This window comes from Mus caroli, unplaced genomic scaffold (genome assembly GCF_978045245.1).
Source record: "Mus caroli unplaced genomic scaffold, Mus_caroli_1 scaffold_1, whole genome shotgun sequence".
Taxonomy (NCBI): domain Eukaryota; kingdom Metazoa; phylum Chordata; class Mammalia; order Rodentia; family Muridae; genus Mus; species Mus caroli.
This window is the reverse complement of record NW_028227256.1, coordinates 178,966,856-178,990,463: the sequence shown is the minus strand read 5'-3', so window position 1 is coordinate 178,990,463 and position 23,608 is coordinate 178,966,856. Positions and strand designations below refer to the sequence as shown.

General features: G+C 43.1%; 1 protein-coding gene and 1 pseudogene across 3 annotated transcripts; both read right to left on the bottom strand.

Moving 5' to 3' along the window:
* Positions 1–1,536: 1,536 nt before the first annotated feature.
* On the bottom strand, positions 1,537–23,603 carry Cnih4 (cornichon family member 4). Of its 3 annotated transcripts, XM_021161199.3 has the most exons (5): positions 16,611–17,266; positions 13,660–13,728; positions 11,539–11,651; positions 4,759–4,899; positions 1,537–1,737 (listed from the first exon to the last, which is right to left on the bottom strand). In XM_021161199.3, exons 1-5 carry the CDS (start codon positions 16,677–16,679, stop codon positions 1,710–1,712), a joined length of 420 nt encoding a protein of 139 aa, XP_021016858.1. In that variant the 5' UTR covers positions 16,680–17,266; the 3' UTR covers positions 1,537–1,709. The 3 variants fall into 3 exon arrangements, with proteins under 3 accessions (XP_021016858.1, XP_021016860.1, XP_021016861.1); XM_021161201.3 differs by lacking the exons at positions 13,660–13,728; positions 16,611–17,266 and adding an exon at positions 23,382–23,603; XM_021161202.3 differs by lacking the exon at positions 1,537–1,737 and having other exon boundaries at positions 4,759–4,852; positions 16,611–17,403.
* Positions 4,975–7,192, bottom strand: LOC110293321 (large ribosomal subunit protein eL21 pseudogene; annotated as a pseudogene).
* Positions 23,604–23,608: the final 5 nt, after the last annotated feature.

Here is a 23,608-nt window from a genome sequence, read left to right as displayed (position 1 = left end):
CTCAGTGGTTAAGAGCACTGACTGTTCTTCCAGAGATCCTGAGTTCAATTCCCAGCAACCACATGGTGGCTCACAAGAGGGATCTGATGCCCTCTTCTGGTTTGTCTAAAGACAACGACAGTGTACTCATATACATAAAATAAACAAATAAAAAAATAAGAAAAACAGAGACATGCAACATTTAAAAATTTAATCTTTTGGGGAAGCACACACTTTGTTTTGCTGCCAAGGTCCATTATGCCACAGTGTACAGTCCTGTTTCCTTATGTGTCAGTGCTTATGATACCAACCCTAAAGTGTAACTAGGAAAGAGGTTGGATTGCCAGATTCACACTACCCTGCAAGATATGATGAGCACAGACTAGGTTAACGGCGCCCTCTCATACTGAGCAGGAGCTTCCAGAGTCGCTGGGTACTGCATGCAATGGCTTGTGCTGGGCTCCCCGTCCAAAGAGTGGTCAGTGCAGAAGAGAAGGAGCTGCAGCGAATTCTGCACCAAGTGCGCACTCACGGGCTGCTCTTGCTTTGTTTTTCTTTTTTTTTTTTTTTTTTTTTTTTTTTTTATTTGGTTTTTCGAGACAGGGTTTCTCTGTGTAGCCCTGGCTGTCCTGGCACTCACTTTGTAGACCAGGCTGGCCTCGAACTCAGAAATCCGCCTGCCTCTGCCTCCCGAGTGCTGGGATTAAAGGCGTGCGCCACCACGCCCGGCTTGCTTTGTTTTTCTAACAATGACTGACTGGTTTCCCAATTCTGAGTGATTTCTACCTAATCACCTCTCCAAATCCATTAAACTATATTATTAAAGAAATCAAGTACAAATGGAACAGTTATGATGCAAAAATAAGGTCTGGTAAGAGCTGAGGTGATTAGAGGGAGGTGGGGAGGATGATTACGGAGGTACAAGCTTTAAAATGAAAGCTCTTAATAAAATCTTGATTTTAAAATTTATTTTTCCTTTCTGTAAGCAGGAATTACATTGTATTTGGGCACATGGCTCATAAGGTTTCAAATACTGCAAATAAATATATTTTAAAATGTCATTACTACTGAAAGACCTAGCTGAAAAGCCCCCAAATCCTTAGGCCACATTAACATGACTTTCTTCATATATCCAGATTAGCTGTGTTGCTTTCGGCTCTGACTTTTCAGAAGTCCAGCTCATCTACTAAGGCGGTGATTCTCAACTTTCCTAATGCTGTGACACTTTAATACAGTTCCTCATATTGTGAACCCCCCAACCATAAAACCATTTTCGTTGTTACTTCGTAATTGTAATTTTGCTACAGTTATGAATCACAATGTAAATATCTATGTTTTCAATGGTCTTAGGTGACCCCTGTGAAAGAGTCATTTGACTCCTAAAAGGTGGTGACCCACAGGCTGAGAGCCACTGTATTAATGGCTCTTTTAGGTCTGTCCCTTCTCTCTTTGGCATGCAAAGCTGGCACACATTCCTGCTTTTACCAAACAGCCACAGAGGAGACAAAACACCTTCATTTGTTGGAGTTGAGAAATCAGAAATCTACAAAAACTCAATTTATTTTTTTTTAAATACTTTATGTGGTAAAAATACAGCAAAAATAGTTTTTTTGTTCAAAGACCAAAATATATACTGCTCTGGTCATGGTTCTAAGGGTGGTTTAGTAGTCTCTGGCTCCTCAATTGTGCAGTGTGTAGTATAGCTTGGCTTCAACCCGGCTTCTCCAGCTTCAGTCATTTATCAAAGCTAGAATCATACTGTGGAAAGAAGAAACTGGAATTACTACTGTTTCCTTAGGGTTCCCCTGGAATCCAATACATTCAGCCCTGCATGCACAGGTTCATCAAGCAACACTCGATGCAGTCCCTTAACACCTATAACAGGACTCAGACGAGTGCTCAGATGAAGGAAGGCCTCTTAACGTTTTCACTGAAACAGTACACAGATGGAGATGAGAGGGGGAGAGCAAAATTTAAAACCAATTTTTTGCTGTCGTTAAAAAATAAATAGGAGATTGAGAGATGGCTCAGCAGTTAAGAGCACTTATTGCTCTTCCAGAGGACCATGTAGGTGGCTCACAGAAGCTACTGTAACTCCAGGGGGTCAATGCCTCCGGCCTCCACGGGCACCTGCACTCACATGCATGAGCGCGCACATACACACACACACACACACACACACACACACACATACACACACATACACACACACACACACACAACTAAAAATAAATTCTTTAAAAATAAAATATGGCCGGGCGGTGGTGGCACACACCTTTGATCCCAGCACTTGGCTGGCAGAGGCAGGTGATTTCTGAGTTCGAGGCCAGCCTGGTCTACAGAGTGAGTTCCAGGACAGCCAGGGCTACACAGAGAAACCCTGTCTCGAAAAACCAAAAAACAAAAAACATAAAACAAAAAAAAACAAAACAAAACAAAAGGGCCTGGAGAGATGGCTCTGTGGTTAAGACCATCTGCTGTTCTTTCAGAGGACTCGGGTTCAATTCTCAGCACCCACAAGGTAGCTCTCAACTGTCTATAACTCCAGTTCCAGGGGATTCAACACCCTTGCACAGACATATACACAAGAACAATACCAATGCACATAAAAAATAAAAATAAATAATTTTTTTACAAATGAGACACAGCCAGGAGTGGTGACGCATGCCTTTAATCCCAGCACCTAGGAGGCAGAGGCAGGCGGATCTCTATGATTTTAAGGCCAGCCTGAAAGTGGGTTCCAGGGTACCCAGGACTACACACTGAAACCTTGTCTTGAAAAACAATGAAAATAAACGAGAAAGAGAAATATATCTTAATGCAAGGATCAACCTTGTTCTTGATCATCTGATCAAGATCAACCTTGACTAACAAATGACTACAGTGCATGGACAAAACCTCAGCCTTACTCAGTTACCAACAGAATAAACAGTCAGGCTCATTAAACACACAGTGTACAGCGCAGGTTAAAGGCTGTCGCTGGTATTTTGAAGATTTTGAGTTTACTGTTGATGATAAACTCAAGCACTTCATAGCACTTAGTTCTTTCTGCAATCCCATGAGGTAAGTTTTAGTAAGAGCCCATGTTCAGATGAAAACCCGAGGTACAGAGAGGCTAAGTAAGAAGCGCACCCCACATCTCACAGTAGGTAGTCGAGCCTAGATCCCACTGGTGAGCAACGTGGCCATCAGGCCCAAGGCATGTGCTCCATCCTTCTCTAAAACAATGGGAGCATTTCCCCAAAACTTTACTTCCATTTAAGGATTCCCTGAATGCAAGCTGAGTGAAAGGTACTGGAACAGGTGTGAGAGAAACAGAAAACCCCTGAAATAAAGACAATCTGGTGATAAAATCATTTTTAAACAAAAGCATCCACCCCAACCATTTCAACTACGGATCACATTCAGGGGGTAAGGTAACCACGATGTACCCAAAAGCAAGAAGCCAACAAAGGCAAAGGAGGATAGAAAAGGGGAAGATGCACCCCACAGGGGTACAGCAGCCCAGACTGAACAGTGCCTCCGGCTGCCCACTGGTAGCAGTAAGGACCACGCCCTAGCCCTGCCCCTGAAGTGCTATGCTCGCTCTCTGTCTCTCTTGTTTTCTTATTTTTTTTTATTTTTATTTTTTTTCTTACTTTTGAGATAGGATCTTGCTGTAACTTGGGAACCATGGATCTTACTAAGTAGTCCTGGATGGCACTAATTTGTGATTCTCCTGCCTCAGCCTCTCAAATGTTGAGATTAAAGATGTAAACCACTATGCCTGGCTAAAATAATGCTTTACAAACCACTATCTTGGGGTGGAGACATAGCTCAGTGCTTAAGAGCACTTCTTGCCCTCGAGGAGTACTGAGTTTCAGTTCCTAGCACTTGTATGGCAGCTCATAACTGTAACTCAAGTTCTAGGACATCCCCTTCTGTCTGTCTGTCTGTTTGTCTGTGTACATGTACATATTTTTCCTTCTGGCTTTTTGAAACAGAAAAGTGAAACCTCTCAGCTAGACTCTATGAGTAAAGAAGACCAATGGCAGTTTTAAGTATATCAATCACCTCAACAGCTAAGAAATAGGTGGTACAGAAAACTCTACTATTGGGCTGGAGAGATGGCTTAGTGGGTAAGAGCACCCGACTGCTCTTCCAGAGGTCCAGAGTTCAAATCCCAGCAACCACATGGTGGCTCACAACCATCCGTAACGAGATCTGGCGCCCTCTTCTGGAGTGTCTGAGGACAGCTACAGTGTACTTACATATAATAAATAAATAAATCTTTAAAAAAAAAAACAACTCTACTATAGCTTAGTGTGGTGGTTTGAATATGCTTGGCCCAGGGACTGGCATTGTTAAGGAGATGTGGCCTTGTTGGACTGGGTGTGGGCTTTAATACCCTTGTCCTAGCTTCCTGGAAGTCAGTCTTCCACGAGGAGCCTTCAGATGAAGATGCAGAACTCTCAGCTCCTCCTGCACTATGCCTGCCTGGATGCTGCCATGTCCCTGCCTTGATGATAATGAACTGAACCTCTCAACTTGTAAGCCAGCCCCAATTAAATGTTGTCTTTTATAAGACTTGCATTGGTCAGGGTGTCTGGTCACAGCAGTAAAACCCTAGCTAAGACAGATTGAACACTAATTTAATGACATAAAAAATGAACATAGCTACAATAAATTCACATAATTCCCAAAAGTGTTACAATGTTAATACAAAATTCTCCAGTACAGTAATACCTCACAAAACAAAGGCAGGTATGATATTCAGTATGAAGACTATTCTAAACTTACCTATAGAGATACATGAAGAAACAGAGCAGGTAGAAACCAAGCTTGATCATGGCTTCTTTCATGTGTGACTTTAACTGTCCCCGGTTGTGTATTTCTGTTGGATCAAATACTCCCATGTTACCACTTGGCACCATAATGAACCTGACAAAGGACACACACATTAAAAGACAATCAGATCTCAGCATGAATACTGAAAAACAGTTTCAAAATAGTAGTGAACCAAGTACTGCAGCCTCAAATTCAGACAAAATAGAGCTGCATGATGAAGTCTACCATTTGGTTTTCCTCTGGAAGCTACTGTTAACTTTTCATGTAATTTTCTCCCCACTGAAACAAATAGAGTAGTAATACCTAATAAAAACTGAGAACCTTTAACACATCTGTCTCTCTTTAGCTTTCTCATTAGATACAAGTTAAAGGAGATTCCAAAACCAAATTAATGTTATAAAGTCCTCAGAAACTTCTAAGGACCTTTTTGTGTGTTGATGTGTGTGGTATACATGTATGCATGCATGTTTATGTGTGTGTGTGTGTGTGTGTGTGTGTGTGTGTGTGTGTACAGATGGAGGGCAAAGGAAGACATCAAGTGTTTTGTTTTTTTTTTCCCTGGTACTGGTGTTTTATTTCTTTGTGTACATTAGGCCATGAATTCGTATGGAATGGGCTCCAACAGCTCAGGCTCTTTTCCGTTAGTCCTCACAAAGTGTGCTTCTCTGGGTGGTGCAGGCTGGCACTTCAGCTGCACCCAGGTGCCCTTCTCTTTGGCTTCCTTTTTCTTCTGGTCGTTCTCCTTCACCCGCTTCAGGAAGCTGTCTCTGATCTTTGAGTGCTTGATGTGCTCAGTCCGCACATTGATCCTCTTGGCCAGAATTTTGCCCTTAACCTGCTTGTTGACAAGGATGCCCACGGCATGCTGGGTGACATTGTAGACTCTTACGGTTTTGCCATGGTAGCACTTATGGGGCATTCCTTTTTGAGCAGTGCCCATTCCCTTGATGTCTACAATATCACCCTTCTTGTAGATTCGCATGTATGTGGCCAAAGGAACAACGCCATGTTTCCTAAAAGGCTAGAGAACATATACCGGGTGCCTCTCCTCTTTCCCTTTGTGTTCGTCATTTTGGCAAGTTACTGGAAGATGGCTTCGGTGGCCGAAAAGCGACAGCAAGTGTTTTCTTTCATTGCTCTTATGCATTGAAGCAGGGTTTCTTACCCAAACCAAGAACTCCCTAATTCAGTTAGCTGGCTTGCTCCAGGGATAACCTGCCTCCAACTGAGAGACTATAGAAGACCCAAGTCAGCATGTCTATCTGCGTTCATGTGGGTACTGGGATCTGAACCCCAGTTATCATGCTTGTACTTTGCCCACTAACCCGTTTCCATAGCTCCCTTTTTGAGACAGGGTCTCACTCTGTGGTTCAAACTGGCTTCTAAGTCACTAGAAGTCATCCGTCTAGCTTTGAACTTGAGGACCATCCTTCCCCAGCTTCCTGAGTGCTGAGATTCCAGCCGGTATCACCACACTTGGCTTTCAGAAATTTTGTTTCTATGAATTGAGAAAGGAAACTATCAGATAATCAATGGTTACAGCAATGGCTTCACCATCTAGACTGTACCATGTGTGTAATATACATGTCTGAACCTGTTACTGTAGGTAATTTCCTCCTGCTTGCATGTCCAGGTTTCGTGATTTCCTCACTCTTGATACACAGTTTCTCAATATCATTTCTGTGAACTGTAAAAGTCTCTTTAAGTTTCACGTGTCTTAAACTGTCCCCCAGATCCTACTGGTCTATCTGTACCTGGATAGAAGGTGCTTTTACTTGAATATCCAAATACTACCTCCAAATACTCTCAGAGAGACTTATAATTCAAAACCTATGCTATCCAAGTTCCTTGGTAGCCCTTCAGACTTTCTTCTTATGCAATTCTTCTCTCTCTCACTGAGCCCTGCCACTGGCTCTCTACTACCCTTTATAGGCTGCCAACAATAGAATCTTTTCTCCATTCTCTGAACTGCATTGGTAATATCCAGGCTCTTGTCCATTCAATACTAGCGAACACTTCTCTGTTCAACAAATACTACTTATGAAAAAAATCTCCTCAAAGAATTTATATCATCTTGCTGCTTAAAAACATAAAATGTAGGCTAGAGATATGACTCAGTGGAACAGCTTTTCCCAAGCTGAACAAAACCCTGAGCTCAGCCGGCTGTGGTGGGCACACCTTAGATCCCAAAGTAATCAAGTGATGCTATAAGTCGCACATCAAAAAGTCCATGCACTCAGCTTTGTTGCAGGATATTTGATCACAAGATGAATCCTGAGTGTGTATCTACTGGAAAAGCCTGTTTCTCGTTGTGATGTGGCTCAGCAGTTAGCACAAACTTTTAATCTCTCTGGCTGGAATACACCTTAGTATACACCTTTAATCCCAAACAATAAAGATAAAATTAATTTGTAAGATGGGCGTGGTAGCTCACGCCTTTAATCCCAGCACTTGGGAGGCAGAGGCAGGCGGATTTCTGAGTTCGAGGCCAGCCTGGTCTACAAAGTGAGTTCCAGGACAGCCAGAGCTATACAGAGAAACCCTGTCTCGAAAACCAAAAAAAAAAAAAATTAATTTGTAGAAGGAAGCACCCATGTTCAGAAGTGATAGCTAACTGAGTGGCAGACAAAATGATGAATCAGAGAAACATATGGCAGAATAGGATATGTCTAACTCTCACGAGAAGAGAGAAGAAAAAGGATCTACTTAAGAGCAGTGCAGGGAAAAAGTAGGCAGCTATTGGGACAGTTGCACAGAGACAGGTTGCAGAGAGAGAACAAGCTACAGGTGAAGACAGAGAAAGTCAGAGAGTGAAAAGGAGCCAGAAGATCAGAAAAGACTATAGTTAGTTTGAGGCCAAGCAGAGCAACTCAGGAGAAGCCGAGAAAGAAGTCAGACTGAATCAGACAGTTTAGAAAGGAGTTTGAGCCAGAACAAGAGTGGAGCCAGTCAGTAAGAGTTCAGAAAGAGCTAGAAAGGCTGAGTTTATTCAGCAGTAAATCTCAGAGGCTGAAAACATTCTAGGCCTAGATTAGATTACATGAAGGCTAGAAGCTTCCAGGACTATGCTTAGGTTAGCAGACTGAGGCAGGAAGCCTCAGAGATATTAGTTCACTGAGATGAAAGTTACATTTTAACATCTTTATATATGTCTTTCTAGAATCTGTACATGTCGCTCAAGTAGATAGGCTGAGGATGGAATCAGCTGGTAAAGTGCTTGCCTAGCATGCACAAAGCACTGGGTTTGGCCCGTGTTACATGAAGTAAGCATGCAGGTGTATGTCTGTTCTCTCAGGACTTAGAAAGTAGAGGTCAGAGACTCAAGAACATCCCGTATCTACTGTTTTTTCTTTTCTTTCTTTTTTTTTTTTTAAAGATTTATTTATATGAGTACAATGTCACTGTCTTCAGACACACCAGAAGGCATCAGTTCTCATACAGATGGTTGTGAGCCACCATGTGGTTGCTGGGATTTGAACTCAGAACCTCCAGAAGAGCATTCAGTGCTCTTAACCACTGAGCCATCTCTCCAGCCCCCTCCCTTATCTACTGTGCTAGATGGTTTTTATATCAATTGATTGTCTTGGTTAGGATTACTATTGCTATGATCAAACACTATAACCAAAAGCAACTTGGGCAGGAAAGAGCATGCTTGATGTACACTTCCAGTATCATAGTTCATCAAAAAAGGAAGTCTGGGAAGGAACTCAAGCAGGGCAGGACCCCTGCTCCTCATGGCTGCTCAGCCTGCTTACTTATAGAACCCTAGACCACCAGCCCAGGAGTGTATTTACCCCAAATGGGCTGGGTCCTCCTCCCCATCAATCACTAATTAAGAAAATGGTCTTAGAGGCTTGCCTGTCTACAGCCTGATCTTTGGAGGTATTTTCTCAACTGAGGTTTCATCCTCTTAGATGACTTTAGTTTATGTCAAATCGTCAAAGACTAGATGGTACACTGATACAAGATGGAGCTACTTTGGAAGGAACCTCAGTTAAGAAATGAGCTCACCTGCCTGGCCCGAGGGTGAGCCTGTGGTGCACTGTCTTGACTGATGATTGATGTGAGATGGTGGTCCAGGGAGAGCAAGCCAGTAAACATCACTCCTCCATGGCCTGTCATCAGTTCCTGCCTCGGCTGGGGAAGCTGCACAGTCCTTCTACCTCTTTTCTATATAGCACAGCACACACCACGGGTACAATATGTGTCTGTTTTCCTTTTTGAACTTAGTTATTGCTCTCTCATGACATCCAACACCATAATCTGAGCCTCATCCTGGGAACAAAGGTTCATTACAGTCTGGTCAGGACCAGTCCTAGGAAGACCTTGGTTTGTTTTTTTGAGACATGATCTTGTTGTGTACCTCAGGTTGGCCCCAAGCAGGAGGGGATGGAAGAGAGGACACATGCTTCTTTCATGAGAAAACATTAGGAGGTCAGAGAAGCAAGCACGAGGTCAAAGAACAGCTTGCATAAATCAGTTTTGTCCTCCCATGTGGAGCACAGAGATCAAAGCCAGGCTGTCAAGCTTGGCAGCCAGCACCTCCCAGACAGATCATCACACTACCACTCCTTACCCTTCACGCTTTGCTTTGTTTGAGATGTGTCCCTCCAGCTGTACTAGAACTCTCGATGTAGACCAGGCTGGCCTCAAACACACAAAGGTCTGCCTGCCCGTCTCCCAAATGTGGGATTAAAGGTGTGTGCCATCACATGGCTCATTTTTATTCTAACAGTATTTTATAACATCATACTTGACAATCAGCCAATGAGTGGGTTTGCCCTTATAAAAGTCTAAATATAAACAAAATAAAAGCTGAGAGAGAGAGAGAGAGAGAGAAGGCAATCACATAGAAAATAATTCTAGGGCAGGAGAAAAGGAGAAATAGCTCAGTGGTTAAGAGGGCTGGCTAGGGCTGGCAAGATGGCTCAGCAGGTAAGAGAGCAGAGTTGACCAGAGCCAGCAGCGGTCCTAAATACAATTCCCAACAACCACATGAAGGCTCACAACCATCTGTACAGCTACAGTGTACTCACATACATAAAAATAAATAAATAAATCTTTAAGAAAAAAATAAAAGAGCATTGGATCATTGCCTGCACTTACATAAAACCCAGGTTTGGTTCCCAATACCACATGGTGGCTCAAAACAATCTATAATTCCAGTTCCAGGGGATCCAATACTTTCTTCTGGCCTCCATGAGCATCCACACACTACATATATATGCGTGCATGCACACACACACACACACAAGCAAATAAATAAATATTAGTTTACAATTCTTCACTAAATAACAAAATATAACAGCTTGTCTATGGGTGATTTCCCTGGGCTATTTCTAAAACAAATTTCCTTGGGGGTGGGAGGGGGTGATGGTAATTATGATGATGATGATATTTGGGTTTTTTTGTGTAGCCCTGGATATCCTGGAACTTGCTCTGTAGATTAGGCTACCCTTGAACTCAGAGCTCAGTCTATATAGGGCTTCTGAGTGCTGAGATTAAAGGCTCTCTCCACCATACCACCATACTTGCCCATTAATCTTGATTGTCAACACAGAAGATAAAGAAAGGTCAAATTAGTAGCACACCTCTCTGAGTGCGTCTGTGAAGTTTCCGGAAGCAATTAGATCATGACAACTGTGACCAATCAATGGGTTAATCCCTCAGTGTACTCATAATAGGAAGCCACTATTGGAAAGTGGTGAGACAGCAGGTGGGGCCTGCACAGAAGTGTGTCGCTCACTCGCCCTGGTCCCTTCTATTTTCCCTTTTCTCTGCTTTCAGCTAAGATGGAGAAGAAGCACCTCCTGGCTCAGGGCTCAGGTCCAAGCAACCATGAACTGAGAACTCTAACATAATAAGCTAAGAGATAATTAATTCTTCCTTCCTTTAAACTGTTTCTATAAGGCATTTTGGTCACAGCCATGAGAAAAGTGACTAATACACTTCATAAACTAAAAAAAAACAAACAAACATACAAACCCTATTGTTTTTGTTGCGTCTGTGTAGGAATGCAGAGCACTGAGCTTCCAAGTGCTCGATCCAACAACTATGCTCATCACTGCACAGCAAGTGCCCCTAAGCACTGACTACCCAGCTCCTCACTTCGTAAAATTTTTTTAAATCAAAACTTTAGTGTTAACCGTCACTGCAAAAACAAAGACCTCAAAACAAACAAACAAACAAACATCCCAAACATAAGCTACTTACTCTGCAGGCATTAAATGCAGTTTTGTTTGATGTACTTCCAGTATTATAGATATAAATAAAGGCCTTATTGTCTCAAACCTTTGATTATTCTTAGAAGAAAATGCCTCTCAGGGCAATGAAAACATTTCACAAGGCTTTAGGCTCCACGACTAAACATTCGATTACTCTCTCTTATGCACGGGAGTTTCCTGCTTTACCACAAGACTGAGCCATGCAATCTGCTATCTGCCTAATATACCAAAGTGAAGAATAATTTATTCTGATTTCATAAAGTATTTTGTTCCTCTTTATTTAATCACTGGGATGTTTTTGTGGGTAGAGCTTGTTAATTATTTTCTTTTATCTACGGTTTTATGGAGCCTAGGATGACTTCAAATTCACTAAATGGTCAAAGCTAGACTTAAGCTCCTGCTAACTCAACCTCCCAAATGCTGGGATTATAGGCACGGACCATCACGCCCAGCTGTTAATGGTTCCTTAAGAACTCCTGTCAGAGAACAGTGAAGAGACCGTTCTTACCTGTATATGTTCCACGTGGCGACAGGTAAGTTGAGAAGGAAGATGAACCAGTGCAGGGAGACAAGCATCAGCACAGTGACGATGGTGTGGCCGACCAACTCCGGGATTACCCACTGCAGTCCAAGAACAGAGCATTACACCGCTGACCTCCTTCCTGACTCAACATGGCACTCAAGCCGCCACATTCAGGGTTTGTGTTGGACTCAGGAACCCCCGACAGGGCTGTCACTTCTTACCCTAGGCAAATACAGCTCAACACTAAAGCAATTGCATTGTGGTTTTCTGTCACCCTAAGCTCTCCCACTAAGCAGCTCAGAACAGCTGAGGAAAGAGCAGAGTATTGGTTTCTTTCTGTCCCAGCATCGATGCCAATGCTAAAGCCTCCTGCTCGGAATTAGCACAGCACATATCCATACACACCCCTTTTCAATTAGAATGTCAATCTGAAAGGAACAGTTCCCCCCCACCCCCCCCAAAAAAAACAATTTCCCCATGTCCAGAATCCTGAGGAAGCAAATGTTATGCAGAAAGATAAAATTTTGTAGTAAGTGCCTGCAATCCCAGCACTAGGAAGTCAGGGGAATCTTGGGGAGTTCAAGGCCTGCCAGGGCTACCTAGTGAGACTCGGCCTCAAAGCAACAAAATAAGAATAGGAATTTTAAAATAGGGGGCTAGAGAAATAGTTTAGTGGTTAAGAGCACTTGTTACTCACAGAGGACTGAGTTTGTTTCCCAGTGCCCCAAGGGGTGTCCCACAACTGCCTGTCCTGGGACAAAACTGATACATCCTTTTCACCTTTTCCTAATTCATCCGTGGGAGAAACAGTGGGAGGGGTCTCGCTGGGAAGCCCAGGCTGGCTTCAGGGCAAAACTCTGACCTCAGCCTCCTAAATCCTGGGATTACTGGCACTCACTACCATGTCCAGCACTTTACCATGTAGAAAATAATACTGAAGGGCTTACAGGTGTGTCTGAAAACTCAGTAACAGACAAACAGAAGACTAAGGAAATAAAATATGTGGCAACCACCTCTCCCCTTCTGCTTCTTTTTCTTCTTGTTTGTTTTTGAGACAGGATTTCTCTGTGTAGACCAGGCTGGCCCTGACTTCACAGAGCTCTGCCTGCCTCTGCTTTCTGAGTGCTTGGATGTGCACAGCATCACTGCCTGGCTGAAATGCGACAACACAAGGACAGTAAGGAGAGGGAAGTAGAGGAAGGAGGAGGTTCAAGGGAAACAGCACTGTCTGCTCTGAGGTACACAACAAGGACACATTTTTACAAGAGTAGATCATAATGACACAAAGGCTGGAACATCAACTTACTCTGAAAACACAAAGAGAAACTAACAAGCCAGGCATGGGGCAGTGAAGGAATGCCCAACAACCAACACCTCTTTGAACCTCTTTCTTTTCTGTTTTTTTCCAGTAGACTGAAGATGTGATGTCACATGGGAACTGGTTTTCAAGTCAAAAGGGCCCTTCAACATAGGTTTGCACAGACTTTTTATCCAGAAAACTTCTGCTCATCTCATAAAATGAGTCTTCAGACACATCAGGAGAGGGCATCAGATCCCATTACAGATGGTTGTGAGCCACCATGTGGTTGCTGGAAATTGAACTCAGGACCTCTGGAAGAGCAGTCAGTGCTCTTAACTGCTGAGCCATCTCTCCAGCCCCCTCCCTGCATCTATCTTAAAATCCCCAACTTAGAGGATTTATGCCAACATAAAGTTCTTATTATAGTAAATATAAATGGCCCTAAGACAAATGAATCAAGTCCACTTCTTTCCACAGACCACACAAGGAAGGTCTTCTTTCACTCAACAAAAGGCAGACTGAACATTTCTCCCTGAGTGGGAGGTGACAGTAAGGGCACAGAAAACAAGAACAACCAGCCTTGTGCACACAAGACAGCCAGGAACTTCCTCAGTGAAGAAACAAAATTTAAAGTCAGATCTAACTTTATGGCCTAAAATACTGTAAAACACAGCAGTTCTATCCAGGACATTACAATGAATACAAACGTGTTAAAATAAAAAAAAAAATGCAAGTGTTGATTATCTATAATAAAACAATATGAAAAGAATTGGCATCAACCAAGAATGAGCAGAGAAATGTCTTACCTTGTTTAATTTTGAGCAACATGATCTGGCGTTAATGTAATCACATTCTAAATCAGACAATGTAATGATCTGGTAATCGAGATAAGGAATTATATATACACAATGTTGGTGTTCATAAGGTATGTGCATATGCACATGTATGTACCAGAGGTCGATATTGGCAATTTTCTTCTATTTCTTTCCACCTTAGTTTGTGAGACACCGCCTCTGACTAAGACTGAAACTTGCTGTTGACTAGACTGGCTGGCTAACAGGCCCTGGGATGCTTCTGTCTTCTTTTCCCCCCAGTGCTGGGGACCAGAACTAAGTCCTCACACCTGCACAGCAGGAACGTTACCTGACTGAGCCACTTGCCAAGCCTCAGGAATTACACTTTCTGATTATTTATGTTTCAGAAAGCAGTTCTAGCACTCAGGAGATGAGTGGATTAGAAGTTCAAGCCCGGGCTGGTGAGATGGCTCAGTGGGTAAGAGCACCCGACTGCTCTTCCAAAGGTCCGGAGTTCAAATCCCAGCAAACACATGGTGGCTCACAACCATCCGTAACAAGATCTGACTCCCTCTTCTATGGAATGTCTGAAGACAACTACAGTGTACTTACATATAATAAATAAATAAATCTTAAAAAAAAAAAAAAAGAAGTTCAAGCCCACCCTCAGCTACATAGGAATCTGAATTTCAAGGCTATGATGGGATACTTAAAACACTGTCTCAAAAAAAAAAAAAAAAGGTAAAATCTAGTGAAAAAGTAAAATATTCTCAACCAAATATCTCCTACTCAGCACTTTCCCCACATACTGATAATGAATCACTGCCAACACAATTAACACTAAAATTCAAATGCAGAAGACCCTCAACTCGACTGGCTTATCTCCCAATCTTTCTCATCTTCAATCTACTCTGTAGGTTCATCTTTCTAGTAAACTGTTGCATTTTGAGCATTTAAAGAAACAGAATTATATGTTTTATCATATATAACAGATTTGAAATAATATATACATTGTAGAATGATAAAACCTAGTCAATCAAGATGCTTCCCTTCTCATGGTTACTTTGTGGTAAAAACCATCTACTTTCAGTCTTAGCATTTTTCACAAGTGGGATACCTTGTTAACTATGTAATTTCCTCATTTTATCCATTCTGTGGAGGCGCTCTACCGCTGAGCCACACCCTCAGATCAACAACAACAACAACAACAAAATCTCTTGAACTTATTTCTAACAGAAATCGTGTATCCTTGACCTAAAGTCATTTTGTTTATGTCAAAAGTTTGCAGCGACTCCCTACTGCTTGCAGGATGAAAAAGCACCCCCTTTTATCTGATCTAATTCCTCCTTTCCAATCTCATCTCATGACAGCCCTAAGGAACCATGAACTCCTGATCTTTAACCATCACACAAAAATAAGCACGCCTGCCCTGCACCTTGCTCTGACCAGTGACTGCAAATATCTGTCCCCTTTCCCCTGTAGATTTCTCCACTATTCAAATTCCACACACTCCTATAGTCTACATGAAATCTACTCTGACCATTTCCCACCTACTCTCTGTAATGCTATTACTGCAACAATCCTACAACACTGTAAAATCTGAATTCTCACCAAAATGTGCCCTGACTGTGTAACCACTGTTCAACATTCCAGCTAACATGTACATATATACATGATCTGTTATACACCAAGACTGTTTTAATGATCAAATTTTCCAAGCTACAAAAATAATAAAAAATTGTTGCTGCATTTCTGCCAAACAGCTCTGGTCTCTTATATCATAAGCTAAACACTGGTCATTGGAACTTAGGTAAGAGATCTTGCCCTTTTATTCAGTTCCTCAAAGCTAATAAAACACAGGACTCTTTGCATGAGAAATCATCAAAGTAAGAGCTGCTGCTAGATAATTTCAATTGGGCAGCCACCGGGTGTTTGACACAAATTCTCAGTGTGTGTATTTAGGAAATACATATCTACAATCCTAAAGAAAATCGAAGCAGGTAAGATACAGTACTGGGCAAGGTTCATAGTTCCAAAGTTTGTTCCTTCCGATTAAAACAAACTGTCAGTTCATCATAAAAGTGGGAAATATATTCTGTGCAGAGAGCTGCACAGCGCCAAACAAAAAGTTCAATTCGATCAGAAAAGAGGACGTGATTTCATAGGAAAAGGGGCAACAGCCACAGGTCCTAGAGCACTTTACTAGTCATATTTATTACTTAAAAGTGGTCTGTGCATTACACTACTGCATTACAGCAGTGTGCTGTAACAAAGACTATCACCCCCAAGGACTGAGAGCACTGAAGTCCTATCACACAACGACTACAGTGCTAGGCCGATGAGTACCATGGACTGGTCTGGAAAACACTGTTTGAAACCTGTAACAGAAACAACTATAGGAAATACAGAATGTTAACACGGATAATGTATATATATATATATATTTTAAGTTTAGAAACTGGGGATTAAGTCACAGGTATAGTTACTGAGTTTACAGATAGTCCACTGCGGAAGGCAACCAGAAACACTTTGTGGATGCTTCTACCGTAACTCCTTTCAAAAACTCTGTAGAACTGCACGTGAAGGAAGCACACCGCCAGTTCTTGAAATGAGTCATCTCCTGGGTGTGGGGAGTCTCCAGAAGGGCAGACACCCACGAGGACAAAGGGGCAAGGGTGCTGCCGGGGACCAAAGAAGGCAGCAAAGCCTCAGGCCGGCCGGCTATGCCCGGAACGGCTTCGCTCTCTCGGGGACCCCCGGCGGCCCAGGCAGGCGGAGAAGGCATGGGGAGCCGGCTCAGGCCCGCCCGAGGCGCAGCGAGGCTCCTCCGCTCGCGACCCGGGCCCGCGCCGCCGTCCCCTCACCCCAACCAGCCAGCGTCCGCCGGGCCCACCTTCTGCCCATTGCCCCGGCGGTAGCCCTGAGTGCGAGCGGCGGCCGCGGCCCGCTTCAACCAAGGATACGAAGTAGACGGAGAGGAAGATGAGCGCGCAACAGTCGAGGAGCGAGAAGAGGAACACCACCGCCTCCATCCTCCGCCGCCGCTCCGCCCGTCAAACCAGCTCCGGGCCGCGCCGCCGGGACAGGCGGCATGCCGGGAGTTGTGGTCCAAAAACGCCACCTCCGTGACGCGATGCATGGTGGGAAATGAAGTTCACTAGTGCCCAAGGCGCATAGGAGGTGGACCTCACCCTCATTTAGTATCCACTGCAAGAAGTTATTCACCGTGTTTGAAATTTTCTGTCTTTCTTTTACATTGTATCCATCCTTCCTTGCCTATCATTGTTGGTTTCTGTGGAATGCGCTTTGTATGCGAGTGGTACGATCTTGCTCTGTAGCCCAGGCTGGCCTCTAACTTGGGTCTCTTTGCATTGGGATTATTGGCATAGGTCTCCACACATGGCTGCTTTAACGTCTGTTCTCTACCCTCCTACATTCTATAACTTTTCATCTCAAATACAAAGCCACTGAGATCTGCTCTTCAGTTCCTGACCTGTTTCTCCAGCACTTACCCAGTTGCTTGCCAATTCTTGATTACAGCAAGCTTTCTCACCTCTGAATTTGAAGAATTTTATAGAATCCGGTTATCAACCTTTTTTTAAAGAGGGAGGCAAATAATTTTTACTACACCCCTACTATAGACCAAAAGCTACTGTACACTTCAAGTGCAGAGATGAACAGAGCAAACAACTGCTCTGGTGGGTAAAAGGGCAATAAAGTAGCAACTAAATATTCAAAACAGAACTTAGGTGGGTTCTGTTGCCTTTGGAAGCCAATTCCAGCAGCCATTCACTCACTCATCCATTTATTTAACTTTCATTTTAAAGCAGTTAGTGTATGTGAGGCACTCTGTTCTAGGTCTTAAGAGACACAAATGAACAGAGAGGGAAGGCACCCACAAGCCTGCACCTTGCATAGTAAGTTTAGGGGAGATAGAATAAATTACAGAAATTAAAAGCAGTACTCTGAAGAGCAGTCAGAAACCCCTGAACAACAGCAGAGACCAGGCTGAGGGTCTCACACAGGGTTGGACGATTTACAAGGGAGCAGAGAGGCCCAAGACAGTAGGTACTTGCTGTGCTTAAAAAGGAAAAAAAAAAAAAAAAAAAAAAAAGGATGGGGTGGGGGTGTGCTGGAGGGATGGCTCCATGGTTTAGAACACTAACTGCTCTTGAAGAGGCCCTGGATTCCATTCCCAGAATCTGGATGGTAGCTCACAACTGTCTGTAATTCCATCTCCAGGGGATCCCTTTTTACCACCACACTGGGCTTGTCCTATGTTCCTTAGATGGTCTTCTATCCTGAGAAAATATAATAGCCCACACCATAATTAACCAAAATTATTTTGTTTGTTTAAATTTTTTAATGTATGGGTGCTCTACCTGCATGTATGTCTGCAGGCCAGAAGAGGGCATCAGATCCCAATATAGATGATTGTGAGCCACCATGTGGTTGCTTGGAATTGAACTCAGGACCTTTGAAAGAGGGGCCAGTGCTCTTAACCACTGAGCCATCTCTCCAGCACATCCTCCCCAACCACAATTATTAAATTACCATTTCCCATTATGATGAATTTTGTCTTAATTCTACCTAAAACTCAAAAGCACTGTTGCAATGTCAAATACTGGGAAATGCAACATCAGGCTTTTCCACCGGCACACAAGCTCCCCAAGATAATGACTTAATGCTTCAGGTTATTCTCTAGCTCATAACTTAATTACCCAGTTATTTTATTCTAAGTCCCGCTACATGTTTGGTTACCTCTCTTCAGTGTTATGCAACTATCTCCTTCAGCATTTGGGCATATCTCCCTTGCCTAACTATTTCCCAGAATTCCATTTCCCTTTGCCGGATGTCCCATCTTCTAATCCTGCCTCAGCTCATTGGCCATAGGCTTTTTACTGACAGGTGATGTTTCCGGACAGTACGTAAAGATTTCCTCTACAGGGAATCAAAATTTATGAGAAGGAAATGATCAGCATAAAAAGTTAGCAGGCCAGGTATTGTTACAGACATTTGATTATTGTACTTAGAAAATCTAATTGTTAGCAAAATAATAAAGTTTAGATATTGGTCTGTCACCTGCAGTTAGGTGTATCTTAAAGAGGTGCGGCTTGGGTGTGCCTCTAAAAGCTCCACAGATAAGAGTGCTAAAGAAGGGAAAGTTCCTGCCTATCCTAAGGCCAGTTGCTTGGAGAGAGGCCTTGTGGTCTTTGTACTATACCCTGAGACGAAGTCAGCTGGGTAGCCTTGCTTTGCAGGATACTTCATCACCACGTGGTGAACCCCGAGAGACTGTGAACTGTTTCTAATTGTGGTCTGGCTCTGCCTTTGATCACTGAGATTTCTGTTTGCTCTAAGCAAGTACCTGTGGTGTGGCTCTGCCCTAGCACACACCTTTAATCCAAGAGCTAAATGAAGTTAAGTCTTGGTCAAGAGGCAGAGCAAGCAAGCAGCTGAAGAGGAGTGAACTCTTAAGTAAACAGAAAGGAAGGGCTTTGAGTTGAAGGGTATTGAAGACAGCATGGAGAAGGAGAAAGAGTGCTCTTCCTTCTGGGATGTCAGTGGAGTAGGAAGGTCAGCTCGGGGCTTTTTCTGCCTCTGAGCTCGCAGGCTTCCAGCACAGCATCTGCCTCCTGAATCGTATTTGGAAAATTGGCTGCTGAGATTTTTGCTACTGTTTGCTTTTAAAGAGATTTTTTAAAAACAACACCCGACTGACTTGTCTTGGGGCCCCCCACCCGCACCCCCCACAACAGTGACACATGGGTCAGCCTGCCAAAGGCATAAGGGAGGAGTTAAAGACTTCTTTTATATGCCATTGGACCTTTGATAGAGCTCTCTTTTAGCTTGAAAGAGCCTTTTTGGAAGGAGCTCTGGTTAAGAGAGAGGAATTTTCTCTCTGCGCTTTCATGAACAACAGAGAAGCAGCTGGCAGGACACAGGAAAAACAGGATTCTAGCAAAGAGAGCTAAGGAGCCCAAGAGAAATGCAGACTGGCTTTTTAGAATGGCACAGATAGAGATTAGTAGTTTAGTTGTAGGATCAGGTTTGTAAACAGATTTTTGAAAATAGTAAAGAAAATAGGGTTACCTCTCTGAGCCAGCAGGTTTTTACCTCAGTTTTTGAATCCCATGTCTAGACTCATTAGTATAAACACTAGATTTGAAAAGTTACAAGATATGATGGCACATGCCTGTAATCCTGCCACTCGGGAGGAATAAGCAGGTGGTTCTCTACATTCAAAACCATGCTGGCACGCTGGTCTACAGAGTGGATTCTAGGCCAGGCAGGACTACATAGCTAGACACTGTCTCAAAGGAGTTTACTCATACCCCAAAAAATTAGGAAACCTAAATTTTTAAAAGAAGAAAAACAGCTGAGGCCCGGTGTGGTGACAAAGGCCTTAATCCCAGCACTCAGAGTTAGAGGTAGGTGAATCTCTGTGAGTTCTGACCATGTCTCTCTCTCTCTCTCTCTCTCTCTCTCTCTCACACACACACACACACACACACACACAAAAGAGAAACAAGAAAAAAGAAAAAGCAGATAAGGCTTAACTGAGTCAGACATGAAGTTGCTATATGATATCAAAATGTCCATTTTTCTACAACCAAAAAGGAAACAAAGAAATGGACAGCAGTCACCTCTAAGTAATCTTAACAATGCATTTAGATGAAAATGTAATTATATATATATATTCTATCTAAACATATATATTTATATATAACATAAATGTTTTTATATAATATAAAAATACAGGCAACAGGGCCAAGTAGCAAGATGTCTCAAAACAATAACAGAAAAAAAAAAGGACGAGAAGGAAAAGAAAAGAGAGAGGGCCTGGGCATCACCTCGAATGCCTTTAATCGCAGCTCAAGTCAGAGGTTCGTGGGTCTCAGTGAGTTTGAGGACAGCCTGATCTACAGAGGAGTTCCAGGACAGCCAGAGCTACATAATAGAGGGAACCTGTCTCAAAAACCAACAAGAAAATCACTTCAAGAAAGTAAAAGGAGTCTCTAGAATTAGAGAAAATATTCGTGATTTGACTATGTCATCAGAGATTAATACCACAAATATACAAGAGTTCCTAAAATGCAACACAGCAATTATATCTACCAACTGAATTAAGAAATGTCAATGGAATCCAGACGTGGTGGGGCACTCCTAATTTTTTTTTTTTTTTTTTTGGTTTTTCGAGACAGGGTTTCTCTGTATAGCCCTGGCTGTCCTGGAACTCACTTTGTAGACCTGGCTGGCCTCGAACTCAGAAATCCTCCTGCCTCTGCCTCCCGAGTGCTGGGATTAAAGGCGTGTGCCACCACGCCCGGCGGGGCACTCCTAATTTAAGCCCAACACTTGGGGGTCAGAGGCAGAGAGAGAGGCAGAGAGGCAGAGGCAGGCAGATCTTTGTGTGTTCGAGATCAGCTGGGTCTACAATGCAAGTCCCAGGGTAGCCAGGGCTGTTATACAGAGAAAAAAAGGGGGTGGAGGGGGAGGGAGAGGGAGAAGGAGAAGAAAGAAAGAAAGAAAGAAAGAAAGAAAGAAAGAGAGAGAGAGAGAGAGAGAGAGAGAGAGAGAGAGAGAGAGAGAGAGAGAGAGAAAGAAAGAAAGAAAGAAAGAAAGAAAGAAAGAAAGAGAGAGAGAAAGAAAGAAAGAGAGGGAAGGAGGAAGGAAGAAAGAGAGGAAGAGAGAAAGAAAGAAGAAGAAAATGGAAGAACTCAAAGAACATTTTCCTAAGATTATACAAATGGCCAATAAGCACATGCAAAGACTTTTAGTATTACTAATTACTAAGGAAATGTAAATCAAGTTTACAATGAAGTGATGCGTTTATTAGAATGGACAGTATCAAAAGAGCAGGAAACCCGTGTTTATAAAGATATGAAATACTTGTTATTCATGGTTGTTGTTCAGGCTGGGTCTCACACAGTAATCAGGAATGGCCTGGAACTTATCAAGTGGCACAGACTAGCCTCAAACTTGCAGCAATCCTGCTGCCCAAGCCTCCTGAATGCTAGAATTACAAAACGAGCCAAGGTGTTCATATCAGGGGCAATGTAAAATTATCTACCTGCCATTGAGAGCGGCGGCGTGACCCACACCAATGCAAATACCTCTGCTGAGATTCCATCTCACTCCGGTCAGAAAGGCAGCCATTAAAGATAAAAAACAAGATAACAACAAATGCTGGCAAGGATTTGGAAAGAAAAGAACCTTTAGATACTATCTGTGGGACTATAAACAGATACTATGGAAGACAGAAGAATCCTAAAACTAGAGCTACCGTCTGATCTAGTTGACATACATACATATATATATGTATACACACACACACACACACATATACAAATGAATGATTGTCAGTGCACAAGAGATACCTACAATATGCATATTTTATCACAACACTACTCCCACAACAGACAAGTTACAGAACCAAAGCAGACACCCACCAAGTTATGAATCGTTTAAAATATATACACATACAATGGAATATTAGAATCAAAGTCAAAGCTAGGAATATAGTTCACTAGATGTAGCCCAATTGGAGTGATTGCCTATCATATACGAGGCTTTTGGGTTTGATATCCAGAACTGGAAACTAAGAACTACCAGGAATGGGTACTGTGGTTGTTTGACTAGATGCCCCTCACAGTCCTGGGCATTTGAACACTTGTTTCCAGTTGATGGCTATTTGTGGAGGACCAAGTGTGGTCTTGCTGGAGAAAGTATGTCACTGAGGCTTTGAGGTTTCAAAAGACTCCTATCAGCTTAAGTTAGCTCAAGGCTTTCTGTTTGTGCTTAGAGAAATATGCTCTCAGCTGCTGCCCTAGCTGCTCGCTACCTCCAAACCGCCATAACGACGGCTATCCCTCTGGAACCGTGAGCGCCAAATAACCTTTTATAATTGCCTTGGCCATGTGTTTTATCACCGAATAGTAACTGACAGCCTTTCCTGTATCCTCAGCACTTCTCCCAAATAAATCTCCTAGAACTCTGTAGACGGTATGCTGGCCTTGAACTCAGAGATCCATCTGCCTCTGCCTTTCTGTGGGCTGGGACTTAAGGTGTGCGCTTCTGCACCCCCACAAATCAAACTTCCTGAACAACCACTTAAACCTTGTAAATTACTCTGAATAATTTTCCTTAAAAACAAACACCAATAACAACTGAGAGGCGCCTACACATAACCGTTGCAAAATACTCCTATGCAAAATTCTCCCTTGAAAAGGCCAAGAAACCCATACTCACCATTGGGCTTTATCTTGTCTTTTTGTTTTGTTCCCCCTGAGCACCTCTCTATTAGCCACTGTGCTCAAGAGTGCTAAAACTATCTTTTAATAAATCCCAATTCTGCTCCATATTGGTTTGTCATGAAGTTATTTTCTACAAAGGCATGAATCTTGCTTTTTCCTGAAAAGACGTTCTTAAGGGGAAAATGTCTTAGGCTGCAGACTGAGTTCCACACTATCCTGGGTACAGCGTGCGACTCCGTCTCTACACAGAACAAACAGAAACCGCGAACACGCTGCGGTTCTGGTTCCCAGACTGGAACGTGACAAACCCAAACTTTTTTTGTTTTGAGACAGCATCTTACTACTTGGCTCTGCTGCCTTTGAACTCTTCAGCAATCTTCCTTGCCTTCGCTTCCCGAATATTGAAATGTTAAGGTCCCCCCCCCCCCCCCCCCCCCCCCCCGCTATGCCAGGCCTGGCATCAAGTTTACTACTTGCTTGTGAGAGTCTGCGCAGCCGCGAAGAATGGAGTCAGTGTCTGTTTGCTCAGTTGAGAACCAATAAAGTTGAACGCCTTCAAAGGGGGCCTAGCCTCTTAGGCAGGGATGGGCAATCCTGACAAGGAACCAGACTGGAAACTCGCGCGCTTCCAGGTCCTCCCGACCTCCGTGAGCCGCGCAGTCCTCCCTACTGGCGGAGCTTTCGTGCTGAGGAAAAGTTGCGGG

Excerpts from the sequence above, each read along its gene's own strand:
- Cnih4 (XM_021161199.3), bottom strand. The coding sequence starts at position 16,679 with ATGGAGGCGGTGGTGTTCCTCTTCTCGCTCCTCGACTGTTGCGCGCTC. Across the intron at positions 4,900-11,538 it reads GCCACGTGGAACATATACAG|GTTCATTATGGTGCCAAGTG; the intron begins GTAAGAACGGTC and ends GTCCTTTGTCAG. Across the intron at positions 1,738-4,758 it reads TTCTTCATGTATCTCTATAG|TATGATTCTAGCTTTGATAA; the intron begins GTAAGTTTAGAA and ends TTCTTTCCACAG.